At 46.2% G+C, this 17,493-nt stretch overlaps 1 protein-coding gene across 2 annotated transcripts in view; it reads right to left on the bottom strand.

Moving 5' to 3' along the window:
• Positions 1–14,650: 14,650 nt before the first annotated feature.
• LOC120023509 (gamma-aminobutyric acid receptor subunit beta-1-like) overlaps positions 14,651–17,493 on the bottom strand; it is a 70,688-nt gene continuing 67,845 nt past the window's right edge. For both annotated transcript variants that reach the window (XM_038967535.1, XM_038967534.1), the window contains exons 8-9: positions 15,214–15,461; positions 14,651–15,025 (exon numbers count right to left, since the gene is read on the bottom strand). In XM_038967535.1, coding sequence (XP_038823463.1) covers positions 14,651–15,025; positions 15,214–15,461 — 623 coding nt within the window. The remainder of the gene's footprint in view (positions 15,026–15,213; positions 15,462–17,493) is intronic.

The raw sequence follows: 17,493 nt of genomic DNA, 5'->3' as shown, positions 1-17,493 counted from the left end.
AATGCCTGAACGCGCCCGCACACACAACCAGAAGCAAAATGCCTGAACGCGCGCATGTACAGACCACCAGAAGCATAATGCCTGAACGCACACACACAACCAGAAGCAAATTGCCTGAATGCGCGCACACCCAACCAGGAGGAAAATGCCTGAATGTGCCTACACACACAACCTGAAGCATTATGCCTGAAAGCACGCGCACAATCAGAAGAATAATTCCTGAACGCAAGCACACAACCAGAAGAATAATGCCTGAAAGCGCGCACACACACAACCAGAAACAAAATGCCTGAACGCACACAACCAGAAGCAAAATGCCTGAACGCGCCCGCACACACAACCAGAAGCAAAATGCCTGAACGCGCACACGTACAGACCACCAGAAGCATAATGCCTGAACGCACACACACACACACAACCAGAAGCATAATGCCTGAACGTGCACGTACAACCAGAAGCAAAATGCCTGAACGCGCGCACACACAATCAGAAGCAAAATGCCTGAACGCGCGCACACCCAAACAGAAGCAAAATGCCTGAACAGGCGCGCGCAAACAAACCAGAAGCATAATGCCTGAATCCGCGAACACACACACAACCAGAAGCATAATGCCTGAATCCGCGAACACACACACACACAACCAGAAGCATAATGCCTGAACGCGCACGCACACACACACAACCAGAAGCATTATGCCTGAACCCGCACGCACACACAAGCAGAAGCATAATGCCTGAACGCGCACGCACACACACACACAACCAGAAGCATTATGCCTGAACCCGTACGCACACACAAACAGAAGCAAAATGCCTGAACGTGCACATGCACACAACCAGAAGCATAATGCCTGAACGTGCGCACACAACCACATGCAAAATGCCTGAGCATGCACACACACAACCAGAAGCAAAATGCCTGAACGCACACAACCAGAAGCAAAATGGCTGAGCGCGCACACACACGACCGGAAGCATAATGCCTGAACGCGCGCGCACACACACACACACACACACACACACACAACCTGAAGCAAAATGCCTGAACGAGCGCGTGCACGCACACAACCAGAAGCAAAATGACTAAACACACACAACTAGAAGCAAAATACCTGAACGCTCACGCACGCAAACAACCAGAAGCAAAATGCCTGAACGCGCACACACACAACCAGAAGCAAAATACCTGAACGCGCGCGCGCGCAACACACAACCAGAAGCAAAATGCCTGAACGCGCGCAACGTACAGACCACCAGAAGCATAATGCCTGAACGCACACACACAACCAGAAGCATAATGCCTGAACGCGCACGTACAACCAGAAGCAAAATGCCTGAACGCTCACACACACACAACCAGAAGCAAATTGCTGAATGCGCACTCACCCAACCAGAAGGAAAAGCCTGAACGTGCGTACACACACAACCTGAAGCATTATGCCTGAAAGCAGCGCACGCACACAACCAGAAACAAAATGCCTAAAAGCGCTCACACACAACCAGAAGCATAATGCCTGAACAGGTGCGCACACACACAACCGAAGCATAATGCCTGAACGTGCGCGCACACAACCAGAATTATAACGCCTGAACGCGAGCACACACAACCAGGATTATAACTACTGAACGCGCGCACACACACAATCAGAAGCATAATGCCTGAACACGCACACACAACCAGAAGCATCATGCCTAAACACGCACGCACACAATCAGAAGCATAATTCCTGAACGCACGCACACAACCAGAAGCATAATGCCTGAACGCGCACGCACACACACACAACCAGAAGCATTATGCCTGAACCCGTACGCACACACAACCAGAAGCAAAATGCCTGAATGCGCACACACATCCAGAAGCAAAATGCCTGAAATTGCACACACACAACCAGAAGCATAATGCCTGAACAGGCGCGCACAAACAAACCAGAAGCATAATGCCTGAACGCGCACACACACACACAACCAGAAGCATAATGCCTGAATCCGCGAACACACACACACACACACACAACCAGAAGCATAATGCCTGAATCCGCGAACCCGCACGCACACACAACCAGAAGCATAATGCCTGAACGCGCACGCACACACACACAACCATAAGCATTATGCCTGAGCCCGTACGCACACACAACCAGAAGCATAACGCCTGAACGCGCGCACACACACAAACAGAAGCAAAATGCCTGAACGCGGACGCACACACACATCCAGAAGCAAAATGCCTGAAATTGCACACACACAACCAGAAGCATAATGCCTGAACAGGCGCGCGCAAACAAACCAGAAGCATAATGCCTGAATGCGCGCACACACACACACAACCAGAAGCATAATGCCTGAATCTGCGAACACAACACACACACAACCAGAAGCATAATGCCTGAATCCGCGAACACACACACACACAACCAGAAGCATAATGCCTGAACGCGCACGCACACACACACAACCAGAAGCATTATGCCTGAAACCGCCACGCACACACACCAGAAGCATAACGCCTGAACGCGGCACACACACAAACAGAAGCAAAACACCTGAACGCGAACGCACACACACAACCAGACGCAAAATGCCTGAAATTGCACACACAAACCAGACGCAAAATGCCTGAAATTGCACACACACAACCAGAAGCATAATGCCTGAACCCGCGCACACACACACAACCAGAAGCATAATGCCTGAACGAGCGCGCACACAAACAACCAGAAGCATAATGCCTGAACGGTGCGCACACACACAACCAGAAGCATAATGCCTCAAGTGCGCGCACACAACCAGAAGCAAAATGCCTGAACGTGCGCACACACAACCAGGATTATAACGTCTGAACGCGCGCGCACACACACAATCAGAAGCATAATGCCTGAACACGCACACACAACCAGAAGCATAATGCCTAAACGCACCCCACCAGAAGCATAATGCCTGAACGCACACACAAACACAACACACACAACCGAAGCATAATAACTGAATGCGTGCACACACACACACACACAACCAGAAGCATATTGCCTGAACGCCCGCACACACACACACACACACAACCTGAAGCATTATGCCTGAACGCATGCGCGCACACACAACCAGAAGCATAATGCCTGAAACGTGCGCGAACACAACCTGAAGCATAACGCCTGAACGCGCGCACACACAACCATAATTGTTATGCCTGAACGCGCGCGCACACACAACTAGAAGCATAATGCCTTAACTCGCACACACACAACCAGAAGCATAATGCCTGAAGAGCGCGCACACACACAACCAGAAGCATAATGCCTGAACGGGTGCGCACACACACAACCAGAAGCATAATGCCTGAACGTGCGCACACAACCAGAATTATAACGCCTGAACGCGAGCACACACAACCAGGATTATAACGACTGAACGCGCGCACACACACAATCAGAAGCATAATGCCTGAACACGCACACACAACCAGAAGCATAATGCCTGAAAACGCACACACAACCAGGATTATAACGTCTAAACGCGTGCACACACACAATCAGAAGCATAATGCCTGAACGCACACACAACCAGAAGCATCATGCCTAAACGCGCACGCACACACAAACCAGAAGCATAATGCCTGAACGGCACACACACAATCAGAAGCATAATGCCTGAACGCGCACGCACACAATCAGAAGCATAATTCCTGAAGCACGCACACAACCAGAAGAATAATGCCTGAAATCGCGCACACACACACAACCAGAAACATAATGCCTCAGCGCGCACGCACCACCCAACCAGAAGCAAAATGCCTGAAGCGCCCGCACACACAACCAGAAGCAAATGCCTGAACGCGCGCATGTACAGACCACCAGAAGCATAATGCCTGAACGCACACACACAACCAGAAGCAACTTGCCTGAATGCGCGCACACCCAACCAGGATGAAAATGCCTGAATGTGCGTACACACACAACCTGAAGCATTATGCCTGAAAGCACGCGCACAATCAGAAGAATAATTCCTGAACGCAAGCACACAACCAGAAGAATAATGCCTGAAAGCGCGCACACACACAACCAGAAACAAAATGCCTCAACGCGCGCACGCACCAAACAGAAACAAAATGCCTAAAAGCGCGCACACAACAACCAGAAGCAAAATGCCTGAACGCACACAACCAGAAGCAAAATGCCTGAACGCGCACACACACACAACCAGAAGCAAAATGCCTGAACGCGCAGCGCACAACAGAAGAAAATGCCTGAACGAGCGCACGCACCAAACCAGAAGCTAATGCCTGAACGCTCACACACACACAAACCAGAAGCAAAAGCCTGAACGCGTGAACACACACACCAGATGCATAATGCCTGAATACGCGCACCCACCCAACCAGAAGCAAAATGCCTAAAAGCGCACACACACACAACCAGAAGCAAAATGCCTGAACGCGCCCGCACACACAACCAGAAGCAAAATGCCTGAACGCGCACACGTACAGACCACCAGAAGCATAATGCCTGAACGCACACACACACACACAACCAGAAGCATAATGCCTGAACGTGCACGTACAACCAGAAGCAAAATGCCTGAACGCGCGCACACACAACCAGAAGCAAAATGCCTGAACGCGCGCACACACAAACAGAAACAAAATGCCTGAACAGGCGCGCGCAAACAAACCAGAAGCATAATGCCTGAATCCGCGAACACACACACACACAACCAGAAGCATAATGCCTGAACGCGCACGCACACACAACCAGAAGCATAATGCCTGAACGTGCGCGCACACAACCAGAATTATAACGCCTGAACGCGAGCACACACAACCAGGATTATAACGTCTAAACGCGCGCACACACACAATCAGAAGCATAATGCCTGAACACGCACACACAACCAGAAGCATCATGCCTAAACGCGCACGCACCCACCCAACCAGAAGCATAATGCCTGAACGCGCACGCACACAACCAGAAGAATAATGCCTGAAATCGCGCACACACACACAACCAGAAACATAATGCCTCAGCGCGCACGCACCCACCCAACCAGAAGCAAAATGCCTGAACGCGCCCGCACACACAACCAGAAGCAAAATGCCTGAACGCGCGCATGTACAGACCACCAGAAGCATAATGCCTGAACGCACACACACAACCAGAAGCAACTTGCCTGAATGCGCGCACACCCAACCAGGATGAAAATGCCTGAATGTGCGTACACACACAACCTGAAGCATTATGCCTGAAAGCACGCGCACAATCAGAAGAATAATTCCTGAACGCAAGCACACAACCAGAAGAATAATGCCTGAAAGCACGCACACACACAACCAGAAACAAAATGCCTCAACGCGCGCGCACGCACCAAACCAGAAACAAAATGCCTAAAAGCGCGCACACACAACCAGAAGCAAAATGCCTGAACGCACACAACCAGAAGCAAAATGCCTGAACGCGCACACACACACACAACCAGAAGCAAAATGCCTGAACGCGCACGCACACAACCAGAAGCAAAATGCCTGAACGAGCGCACGCACACAACCAGAAGCATAATGCCTGAACGCTCACACACACACAACCAGAAGCAAAATGCCTAAAAGCGCGCACACACACAACCAGAAGCAAAATGCCTGAACGCACCCGCACACACAACCAGAAGCAAAATGCCTGAACGCGCACACGTACAGACCACCAGAAGCATAATGCCTGAACGCACACACACACACACAACCAGAAGCATAATGCCTGAACGTGCACGTACAACCAGAAGCAAAATGCCTGAACGCGCGCACACACAACCAGAAGCAAAATGCCTGAACGCGCGCACACACAAACAGAAACAAAATGCCTGAACAGGCGCGCACACACAATCAGAAGCATAATTCCTGAACGCACGCACACAACCAGAAGAATAATGCCTGAAATCGCGCACACACACACAACCAGAAACATAATGCCTCAGCGCGCACGCACCCACCCAACCAGAAGCAAAATGCCTGAACGCGCCCGCACACACAACCAGAAGCAAAATGCCTGAACGCGCACATGTACAGACCACCAGAAGCATAATGCCTGAACGCACACACACAACCAGAAGCAAATTGCGTGTGAGCACGCGCACAATCAGAAGAATAATTCCTGAACGCAAGCACATAACCAGAAGAATAATGCCTGAAAGCGCGCACACACACAACCAGAAACAAAATGCCTGAACGCACACAACCAGAAGCAAAATGCCTGAACGCGCCCGCACACACAACCAGAAGCAAAATGCCTGAACGCGCACACGTACAGACCACCAGAAGCATAATGCCTGAACGCACACACACACACACAACCAGAAGCATAATGCCTGAACGTGCACGTACAACCAGAAGCAAAATGCCTGAACGCGCGCACACACAATCAGAAGCAAAATGCCTGAACGCGCGCACACCCAAACAGAAGCAAAATGCCTGAACAGGCGCGCGCAAACAAACCAGAAGCATAATGCCTGAATCCGCGAACACACACACACACAACCAGAAGCATAATGCCTGAATCCGCGAACACACACACACACAACCAGAAGCATAATGCCTGAACGCGCACGCACACACACACAACCAGAAGCATTATGCCTGAACCCGCACACACACACAACCAGAAGCATAATGCCTGAACGTGCACATGCACACAACCAGAAGCATAATGCCTGAACGTGCGCACACAACCACATGCAAAATGCCTGAACATGCACACACACAACCAGAAGCATAATGCCTGAATCCGCGAACACACACACACACAACCAGAAGCATAATGCCTGAATCCGCGAACACACACACACACAACCAGAAGCATAATGCCTGAACGCGCACGCACACACACACAACCAGAAGCATTATGCCTGAACCCGCACGCACACACAACCAGAAGCATAATGCCTGAACGCGCACGCACACACACACAACCAGAAGCATTATGCCTGAACGCGCACGCACACACACACAACCAGAAGCATTATGCCTGAACCCGCACGCACACACAACCAGAAGCATAATGCCTGAACGCGCACGCACACACACACAACCAGAAGCATTATGCCTGAACCCGTACGCACACACAAACAGAAGCAAAATGCCTGAACGTGCACATGCACACAACCAGAAGCATAATGCCTGAACGTGCGCACACAACCACATGCAAAATGCCTGAACATGCACACACACAACCAGAAGCAAAATGGCTGAGCGCGCACACACACGACCGGAAGCATAATGCCTGAACGCGCGCGCGCACACACACACACACACACAACCAGAAGCATAATTCCTGAACGCGTGCGCACAACCTGAAGCAAAATGCCTGAACGAGCGCGTGCACGCACACAACCAGAAGCAAAATGACTAAACACACACAACTAGAAGCAAAATACCTGAACGCTCACGCACGCAAACAACCAGAAGCAAAATGCCTGAACGCGCACACACACAACCAGAAGCAAAATACCTGAACGCGCGCGCGCACACACACAACCAGAAGCAAAATGCCTGAACGCGCGCACGTACAGACCACCAGAAGCATAATGCCTGAACGCACACACACAACCAGAAGCATAATGCCTGAACGCGCACGTACAACCAGAAGCAAAATGCCTGAACGCTCACACACACACAACCAGAAGCAAATTGGCTGAATGCGCACTCACCCAACCAGAAGGAAAATGCCTGAACGTGCGTACACACACAACCTGAAGCATTATGCCTGAAAGCACGCGCACGCACACAACCAGAAACAAAATGCCTAAAAGCGCTCACACACAACCAGAAGCATAATGCCTGAACAGGTGCGCACACACACAACCAGAAGCATAATGCCTGAACGTGCGCGCACACAACCAGAATTATAACGCCTGAACGCGAGCACACACAACCAGGATTATAACGACTGAACGCGCGCACACACACAATCAGAAGCATAATGCCTGAACACGCACACACAACCAGAAGCATCATGCCTAAACGCGCACGCACCCACCCAACCAGAAGCAAAATGCCTGAACGCGCCCGCACACACAACCAGAAGCATAATGCCTGAACGCGCGCACGTACAGACCACTAGAAGCATAATGCCTGAACGCACACACAACCAGAAGCAAATTGCCTGAATGCGCGCACACCCAACCAGAAGGAAAATGCCTGAATGTGCGTACACACACAACCTGAAGCATTATGCCTGAAAGCACGCGCACAATCAGAAGAATAATTCCTGAACGCAAGCACACAACCAGAAGAATAATGCCTGAAAGCGCGCACACACACAACCAGAAACAAAATGCCTCAACGCGCGCGCACGCACCAAACCAGAAGCAAAATGCCTGAACGCACACACACACAACCAGAAGCATAATGCCTGAACGCACACACACAACCAGAAGCATAATGCCTGAACGCTCACACACACACACAACCAGAAGCGAAATGCCTGAACGCGTGCACACACAACCAGATGCATAATGCCAGAATACGCGCACACACACAACCAGAAGAAAAATCCCTGAACGAGCGCGTGCACACAACCAGAAGCATAATGCCTGAACGCGCACACACACACAACCAGAAGCATAATGCCTGAACGCGCACACACACACAACCAGAAGCATAATGCCTGAACCCGCGCACACACACACACACACAACCTGAAGCATAATGCCTGAACGCGCGCACACACACACACAACCTGAAACATAATGCCTGAATTCGCGCACACACAACCAGAATTATAACGCCTGAACGCGCACGCACACACAACCAGGATTATAACGTCTGAATGCGTGCGCACACACACACACACAACCAGAAGCATTATGCCTGAACCCGCACGCACACACAACCAGAAGCATAACGCCTGAATGCGCGCACACACACACAACCAGAAGCATAATGCCTGAACGCGCACACACACAACCTGAAGCATAATGCCTGAACTCGCGCACGCACACACAACCAGAAGCAAAATGCCACACACACACACACACACACACCCACACACACACACACACACACACACACACACACACAGAAGCATAATGCCTGAACGCGCACGCACGCACGCACACACACACACACACACACACACACACACACACACACACACACACACACACACACACACACACACACACACACACACAGACACACACACACACAGACACACACACACACACAGACACACACACACAACCAGAAGCATAATGCCTGAATGCACACACACAACCTGAAGCATAATGCCTGAATGCGTACGCACACAACCAGAAGCATAATGCCTGAACACGCGCACACACACACACAACCTGAAACATAATGCCTGAATGCGCGCACACACAACCAGAATTATAACGCCTGAACGCGCACGCACACACACACACAACCTGAAACATAATGCCTGAATGCGCGCACACACAACCAGAATTATAACGCCTGAACGCGCACGCACACACAACCAGAATTGTAACGCCTGAATGCGTGCGCACACACCCACACACAACCAGAAGCATTATGCCTGAACCCGCGGGCACACACAACCAGAAGCATAATGCCTGAACGCGCACACACACAACCTGAAGCATAATGCCTGAACTCGCGCACACACAACAAGAAGCAAAATGCCACACACACACACACACACACACACACACACACACACACACACACACACACACACACACACACACACACACACACACACACACAGAAGCATAATGCCTGAACGCGCACGCACACACACACACACACACAAGCATAATGCCTGAATGCGCACACACAGACAACCAAAAGTATAATGTCTGAACGCCTGCGCGCACACACAACCAGAAGCATAATGCCCTGAAGCAGCATGTCCCAAACTCAGTCCTGGGGACCCCAAGTGGTACACGTTTTGGTTTTTGCTGATTCAAATAATCAACTAATCATCAAGCTTTGATCATTTGAATCAGCAGTGTAGTGTTAGAGCAAAAACCAGAACGTCGCTGACCTAAAGCTTGTTTAATAGAAGTGTCCTGACAGCCTGCCAAATGTTGCTTGTGATTTGATCATCGCGCAGCTTATGTCGTCATTGTCCTCATGAGGCTGTCCTAATAGGTCATGGTAACCATGCAAACTGAACCGCGCTGATATGTTACACAGGCCATAAAAACAAATCAAATTTTTTCCCCCTCAATGCAATAAGGTCAAAATGTCCGAAGGCTTTATTTTGAAGACCCATCCCAAAATTGTCACATGGTTTCGGACACACACACACTGCCCACTTTGTGTAATAAAGGCAATTAAATCCAAAACTCGTAAACTCTGAGTAACTGTGGATCGTTATCACAAGGTGACGTTTGTGTCATAGCCGTGCCCCTACAGTAGATTAGATGGCAGCCTGTCTGATTTTTAATGAGTGGCACTACAGTGCATGGCCCTACTAACTGGTCTGTCATTACTCCGTCTTTGTATGATTCCGCAGGAAGTTTTTGTGATATTTGCAGACAAATATGCGTTATTTTGCTGCAGCAATTCTGCAATTTAGCATGGCAATATGCAGTGATTTTGTCCCATTTGTCGCCAAAATGTGCTGACAAGGGAAAAGTTTTGTTGACGTGTCGCTTCATTTAACCATATTATGCGGTGATTGGTTGAAAGTGCGAGCCTTCTTTTTTTGTACTGAGGTGATGAGTCAGTTTCATGCAATAATACTGCAATGATTTGACTGTTTTATGCAGAAATTGTTCGGTGATTCGTCAAATTTGCAAGCCCTCGCATAATATGCAGGGAATTGTTGATTTTGCAAAAATAATTGTCATCGCAGAATCCTGGAGAGACTGATTCCTCTTTGCTCAGTAGCTTGAGTTTTTATCTTAGATCACGGATAATAAAAATGTACTTCTAAATATGCCAGTACAGAATGGGTGTATACCAGAGGATAATAAAAATGTACTTCTAAATATGCCAGTACAGAATGGGTGTATACCAGAGGATAATAAAAATGTACTTCTAAATATGCCAGTACAGAATGGGTGTATACCAGAGGATAATAAAAATGTACTTCTAAATATGCCAGTACAGAATGGGTGTATACCAGAGGATAATAAAAATGTACTTCTAAATATGCCAGTACAGAATGGGTGTATACCAGAGGATAATAAAAATGTACTTCTAAATATGCCAGTACAGAATGGGTGTATACCAGAGGATAATAAAAATGTACTTCTAAATATGCCAGTACAGAATGGGTGTATACCAGAGGATAATAAAAATGTACTTCTAAATATGCCAGTACAGAATGGGTGTATACCAGAGGATAATAAAAATGTACTTCTAAATATGCCAGTACAGAATGGGTGTATACCAGAGGATAATAAAAATGTACTTCTAAATATGCCAGTACAGAATGGGTGTATACCAGAGGATAATAAAAATGTACTTCTAAATATGCCAGTACAGAATGGGTGTATACCAGTGGAAGTTTAAGTTATGTCTCCCAGGTTAAGTTTTAGCACTGAATTGAAGATACAGTTTAGCAAACAGCACTATATCGCAGACAAACTTAGCCACTTTTGCAGTTAATATTGTTAAATGAGAGTGAAGCTCAGTCTTTTATTGGGTTGGTGAGATGTCAGTTATTTTATTTGAATTCTATTTTGATCAAAGTCCTTACAATGTCAAACAAAGGATTTGTACAAAGATGTTCTCTCACACGCAGACACAAACATACTTGCACACACATTCCCAGTTGCAAATGCTTGCTTGTACACATTACCAAGCAGAAAAACACATGCTTGCAGTACAAACACTCTAGCGCACTCAAACACACACTCTCTCAGAAACACACACTCTCCTTTACACATGAGAGCACATATAGAGCATCAGAATTATTTTTACAGTAATTTTACACAATAGAGTTTAGTACATTTCCTTATCCCTTGGAAGCTTGAGGGAAGCCTGTTGTTAAGGCTTCCATTTTGCTATGGCCGTCCAAAGAAAACACGTCCTATCTGTTAAGCGAGTCTTTGCTGAGTGGAAAGACAATATTTTCTTTCACCAGTCCATAGAATTCCATTCCACCTGAAAACAACGACAGTAACAGCAACAGAACCAAACTTGCAGGACATTTTCTGCATTGAATTTACAGATTGTCATCATAAATGCTGGAATGTCTGACCACTATCTACTTTGAATATGTATTTAGAGCATCATAAAAGTCAGTCTCAGTGTAGTTGACCACAGTTTCATTTCTTCATCTTCTCTAAAAAAAGTACAAGTTCTTTCTTTTAAATTCTACACACTAGTTATAAGTTAAGTTAAACCCTGTGAAAATATTGAGATTCTTGTTAAAGGCACAATATTCAGCCATGAGGAGAGAGCACACTGCTACTTATTGTGTCCTGTAGAAGCCTATCTGGTTTAGCTTTTTTTGTAAGCCCTGATAACACAAGCAGTTCACACGTCTACTTGGAATCCACCCATTATTATAATAATAAAGTAGTTACATCAAAATAGTCACTGGCCATTGTGATAGCAAAGCAATAGTCATGAGCAAAAGCATTTTAGCCATGGTAAAGTACCCTGTTATATTGTAAAGGGAAAGAAACACTACCATTGTTTATTCAGAAAAATGAAGATATTTTAGTTTCAAATGTGATAAATTGTCATCATCTGAGAGCCGTAGACATTGACTGGCCAGATCTGAATGTAACATGGCCTGCCAAACAGAGAGAACTGCAGGATATTATCATTGAGTAAATAAAAGTTAGGATTGCTTAGAATGCTGCCGAGGCCAGTTTAGCTTTTTCCCCATCATCCAAATTGTAAGGTTCCAAAGGATGTAATAGAGTCCAACCTAATGTAATTTAATTTACAGCCACATAGCATACTTTATAAGCTTACTAAATGCATCTATTGTGACACTAATTGCTGCCCTTTAATGCTACCAAATTACACCGTTACAAGGCTATAACTACTTATCTTATTTGTTTTGTTGAACTGATATAGTACCCATTCTGGCACAGCTTTTTCTACAATAGCAATGAAACCAGCAATGAATCAAGTGAGAATTACAGGGAATTGTTCAGGTTCATACAATTGATCATCAGGCTTGAGTATAATTACAGGGGAGTGAACAAATTCATTGAAATCCAAATAAATATATAACCTCAGCACACCGCTCCTGTTCTTTTTATGCACCAAAGCAATGAGGCCAATGGGATTTCCATGCCAAATCTTATAGCTGTAGAATATCCCATTTTATGCTATGTCAGTTTTTCTGATGCTGGAACAGTTTTCACAGAGGCCAAGGTGTTTATGAGTGGAGATAATTTAGTATAATGTTAATGTTAGTATATGTACTTGTGTTTGCCATTTAACATATAACTTTTTGAATAGCCGAGCTGCACTATAGGTTACTATACTATGTGTAAATACGCTGTACAGTACTGTGTATTTGAACAGAGATTTTGTGTTGGCTGCACTTGGCTCAACCATCTACAGCATGTATTATCAGGGCTTGCGCATTTTGATGTGGTTTCGAAAGCATGGTGACATCATAAGTCATTCTTTACCTGATTTCTTTTAAAGAAAATTACATTTTACATGCTCACAGACGCTGTGAGAATTGATACAAATTTGAACAAATTTAGATTTTTAAGATTAGTTGATTTCCAATTCACTTCTGTCCTGTACTTACCCTAAATGCAATGATTGTTCAAAAGCATACAGTAGAATGATTTATAATACAGGTAGGCTCAACTATGGAGCCTTTGCTAAGGTTTCATACAAAGGAAAGAAAACGGGCTTTGTTTTACAGTGCAAAAAGCCGGTAAGCACACATGCATCTAGCATTAACCAACAAAATCATGTCACACATTAAGAACATGCAAGGTAGCATGTTCTTCAACTCACTGAATACCGCCTTAGTCACAAGGTGTGGACTCAACACAATGAGAACTGCCTTAATCATGGGAGGAAGAGTAAATACTTAATTGAGGATGAACTTATTCATATTTAAAACAAATGAGAACTACCTTATTCACAGAGATGAGTTCAACCAAACAAGGACTTCCTAAACCACAAGATGAAGTTTTACTCAGCAAGGATTTGCTTCAATAACAAGATAGGGTTTAACTAAGAGAAAAATGTATTTGTTATTACCCACAGTTTTTGCAATGTTTTTTTTTCTCTTTAGAAGCAAATAAAAGTTGTATTACGGTCCACATGCAGAGGCTGAGAGGAAATAAGGTGAGAACAGGATTTCCTAACAAATAAAATGCAGTTGCAGCCTAAGAGTAACAACGAAGTCACCAAAGTCCATTTTTGGCACAAAGTTCAGACTTACAAATGCAGGTGAACACTTTCACCGCCTCTTAATTCTGTACTAATTTTCACTATTTCTATTTTGTACGGATAAATACAGCAAAAAGGTGAGAGAATTTATTAAATTATACTTCTCTTTTTTTATATATATATATTTATATCATATAATAAATTGTATTTACATTGAAAAGACATCCGCTTCACCTCGCATTCCTCAAACAGAAGTCATACAAACGGGGCTGAAATTAACTCCCCTCTCTTTTACCCTTGCTGTACAAGAACCTAGCTAGCTAAACAAACCTCTAGCGGGAATAGCCACGCACCCTAGTGGACGTAGTACAGCCAGTAGACCAGGTTGAAGAAGGTGAAGGCGATAGGGAAGATGACACGGGACCACTTGTCTATGGCGTTGACGTCCGTCAGGTCAGGGATCTTGACTTTGAGCTGCGATGCCCTCCTCCTCAAACGACTCTTCTTGTGGCCGACTGGCCGGTCGAGGGCTGGTCGACCGTACAGGTCTCGGCTGGCCATGGGCTTACGGTACTGTATGCTGGCGCTGTCGTAGGAGAACATGGTGGCCCGCGGGTCGTTGAGAGCCCCTATCATTTCAGCCCCGGTCATCCCGGCCATGCCACCCATCCCGCCCATCTCGTTACGGATCTCCAGATTGGTCAGGAGGATATTGCCGTGGGCGTCCACCTGGGGAGGGAGATGGGACAAGGAAGTGAGGTCACAATATATTACAGAACACAACAGACCATGAGCTTTGATCATTTGAAGTTTGGAAAACATTTAAGCCCATAATGCCAACTCTTGTCTTTTTTGTTGATTTTCATATGCCAGAGACTTTGAATACGAAACGCGAGACCCCCCACTCCTACCTGCACTTTGTTACTCTCCAATCGGCTCTTATTTTCGTTATTGGTTTGAGCTGCTTTCTCTGCCACCTTTTTCTGCAAGTGAGGCCCCCGTCCGAAGAAGATGTAGTTGACAAAGGCGTACTCCAGCAGGGCGAGGAAGACAAACACGAAGCAGCCCATCAGGTAGATGTCTATAGCCTTGACGTAGGGGATTTTGGGTAAAGTCTCTCTCAAGTGAGTGTTGATGGTGGTCATGGTCAGCACAGTGGTTATGCCTGGGGGAGGAAGGGAAAGGAAGGAAAGACTCAGGGTCATGGTTAGTTTAGGGTTTAGATGAGGGATCTTAAGCTCATATACAGGGTGCGCAGGCTTTTGTCTTTCAAGACACGTGCTCTAAGAAATGGGAGACTTCTGGGTATCATAGAAACAAGGATGTGGAAAAGCCCTCTACATGACTTGATGATCTCGATAATTCAATCCAGTCCAAAGCTGCATTCTAAATGCATGGACTTCTGTATGGGGTACAAGGTCAGAATGCTAATATACCACTCATATTATTGTCTCTGTATTAAACCAAGGTGTGGGAACAAGGGGAAAAAAACAATTTCTTCGGTCTGAAGGTAGTGCATACCAATATGTTACCTACGTTGACCTGATACATACCTTATTTACATTTACCTGTGAAAATGCCAAATGACAGTTGCCATCAGTGCCCGTCACATGCATGACACCTCTGAGCTCCAGGTGAAAACACTGGACAAGCATAGATCCAGAACAGTGTTATATTGTATTCAAGTGAGACAGTTCTCAGAAGAGCAATGAACAACTAGATAGTGCCTTGGTGTGAAGTTGTCACTCAGCCACAATGCTACATTCACTGTGACACAGACTCTTGGGAGTTAACAAGAACAAGCTGACCCAACTCAACATGGCTCAGCACACAGCCATTCCAATCACTCAGTGCTCATACACTTCACCTCATCTCACAACTGCTCACTTCATACAAACAGATGGATGTAAAAATGTGCCCTGCGTTACTGCATTAGATATGTGAACTGGGATCACAAGATGGAAGATCACTGTTCGTTTGGGCATTGTTTTAGTCTATACATACAATGTTTGGTCTACACAAAACTGTTAGATCAAAATAACATCATCAGTATATAAGACTAATAGGTTTGTTAGACTTTGGTTTACAGAACTATCTACACCCATGTAGGCTACATGTATGAACTGTATACAATTATGTATATTACTCACTTAGGCGTGAGACTCATGTAAGAGTAACATGTAAAGTAAGAAACAAACTCATATTATAATCAGCCATGCACAATCAGTTCCACATTATATACTTAATGGACAAAATGCCACATTTTTGCAGGTACACTACATGACCAAAAGTATGTGGACATCTGCTCGTCCAACATCTCCTTCAAAAATCATGGGCATTAATATGGAGTTGGTCCCCCCTTTGCTGCTATAACAGCCTCCACTCTTATGGGAAGGCATTCCACTAGATGTTGAAACATCGCTGCGGGGACTTGCTTCCATTCAGCCACAAGAACATTAGTGAGGTCGGGCACTGATGTTGGGTGATTAGGCTTGGCTTGCAGTCGGCATTCCAATTCACCACAAAGGTGTTCGATGGAGTTGTGTTCCGGGCTCTGTGCAGGCCAGTCAAGTTCTTCCACATCGATCTCGACAAACCATTTCTGTATGGACCTCGCATTGTGCACTGGGGCATTGTCATACTGAAACAGGAAAGGGCCTTCCCCAAACTGTTACCATAAAGTTGGAAGCACAGAATCGTCTAGAATGCCATTGTATGCTGTAGCGTTAAGATTTCCCTTCACATGAAAAACAGCCCCAGACCATTATTCCTTGTCCACAAACTTTACAGTTGCCCCTATGCATTCGGGCAGGTAGCGTTATCCGTTAAGATTTCCCTTCACCGGAACTAAGGGGCCTAGCCCGAACCATGAAAAACAGCCCCAGACCATTATTCCTCCACCACCAAACTTTACAGTCTAATTTGGTAGCGTTCTTCTGGCATCCGTCAAACCCAGATTAGTCTGTCAGACTGCCAGATGGTGAAGCGTGATTCATTACTCCAGAGAATGTGTTTCCACTGCTCCAGAGTCCAATGGCGGCGAGCTTTACACCACTCCAGCCGACGCTTGGCATTGCGCGTAGTGATCTTAGGCTTGTGTGCGGCTGCTTGGCCATGGAAACCCATTTCATGAAGCTCCTGACGAACAGTTATTGTGCTAACATTGGTTCCAGAGGCAGTTTGGAACTCGGTAGTGA

This window comes from Salvelinus namaycush, chromosome 28 (genome assembly GCF_016432855.1).
Source record: "Salvelinus namaycush isolate Seneca chromosome 28, SaNama_1.0, whole genome shotgun sequence".
Classification (NCBI taxonomy): Eukaryota; Metazoa; Chordata; class Actinopteri; order Salmoniformes; family Salmonidae; genus Salvelinus; species Salvelinus namaycush.
The sequence above is the reverse complement of the archived record's forward strand: the minus strand, read 5'-3'. Positions and strand labels throughout refer to the sequence as shown.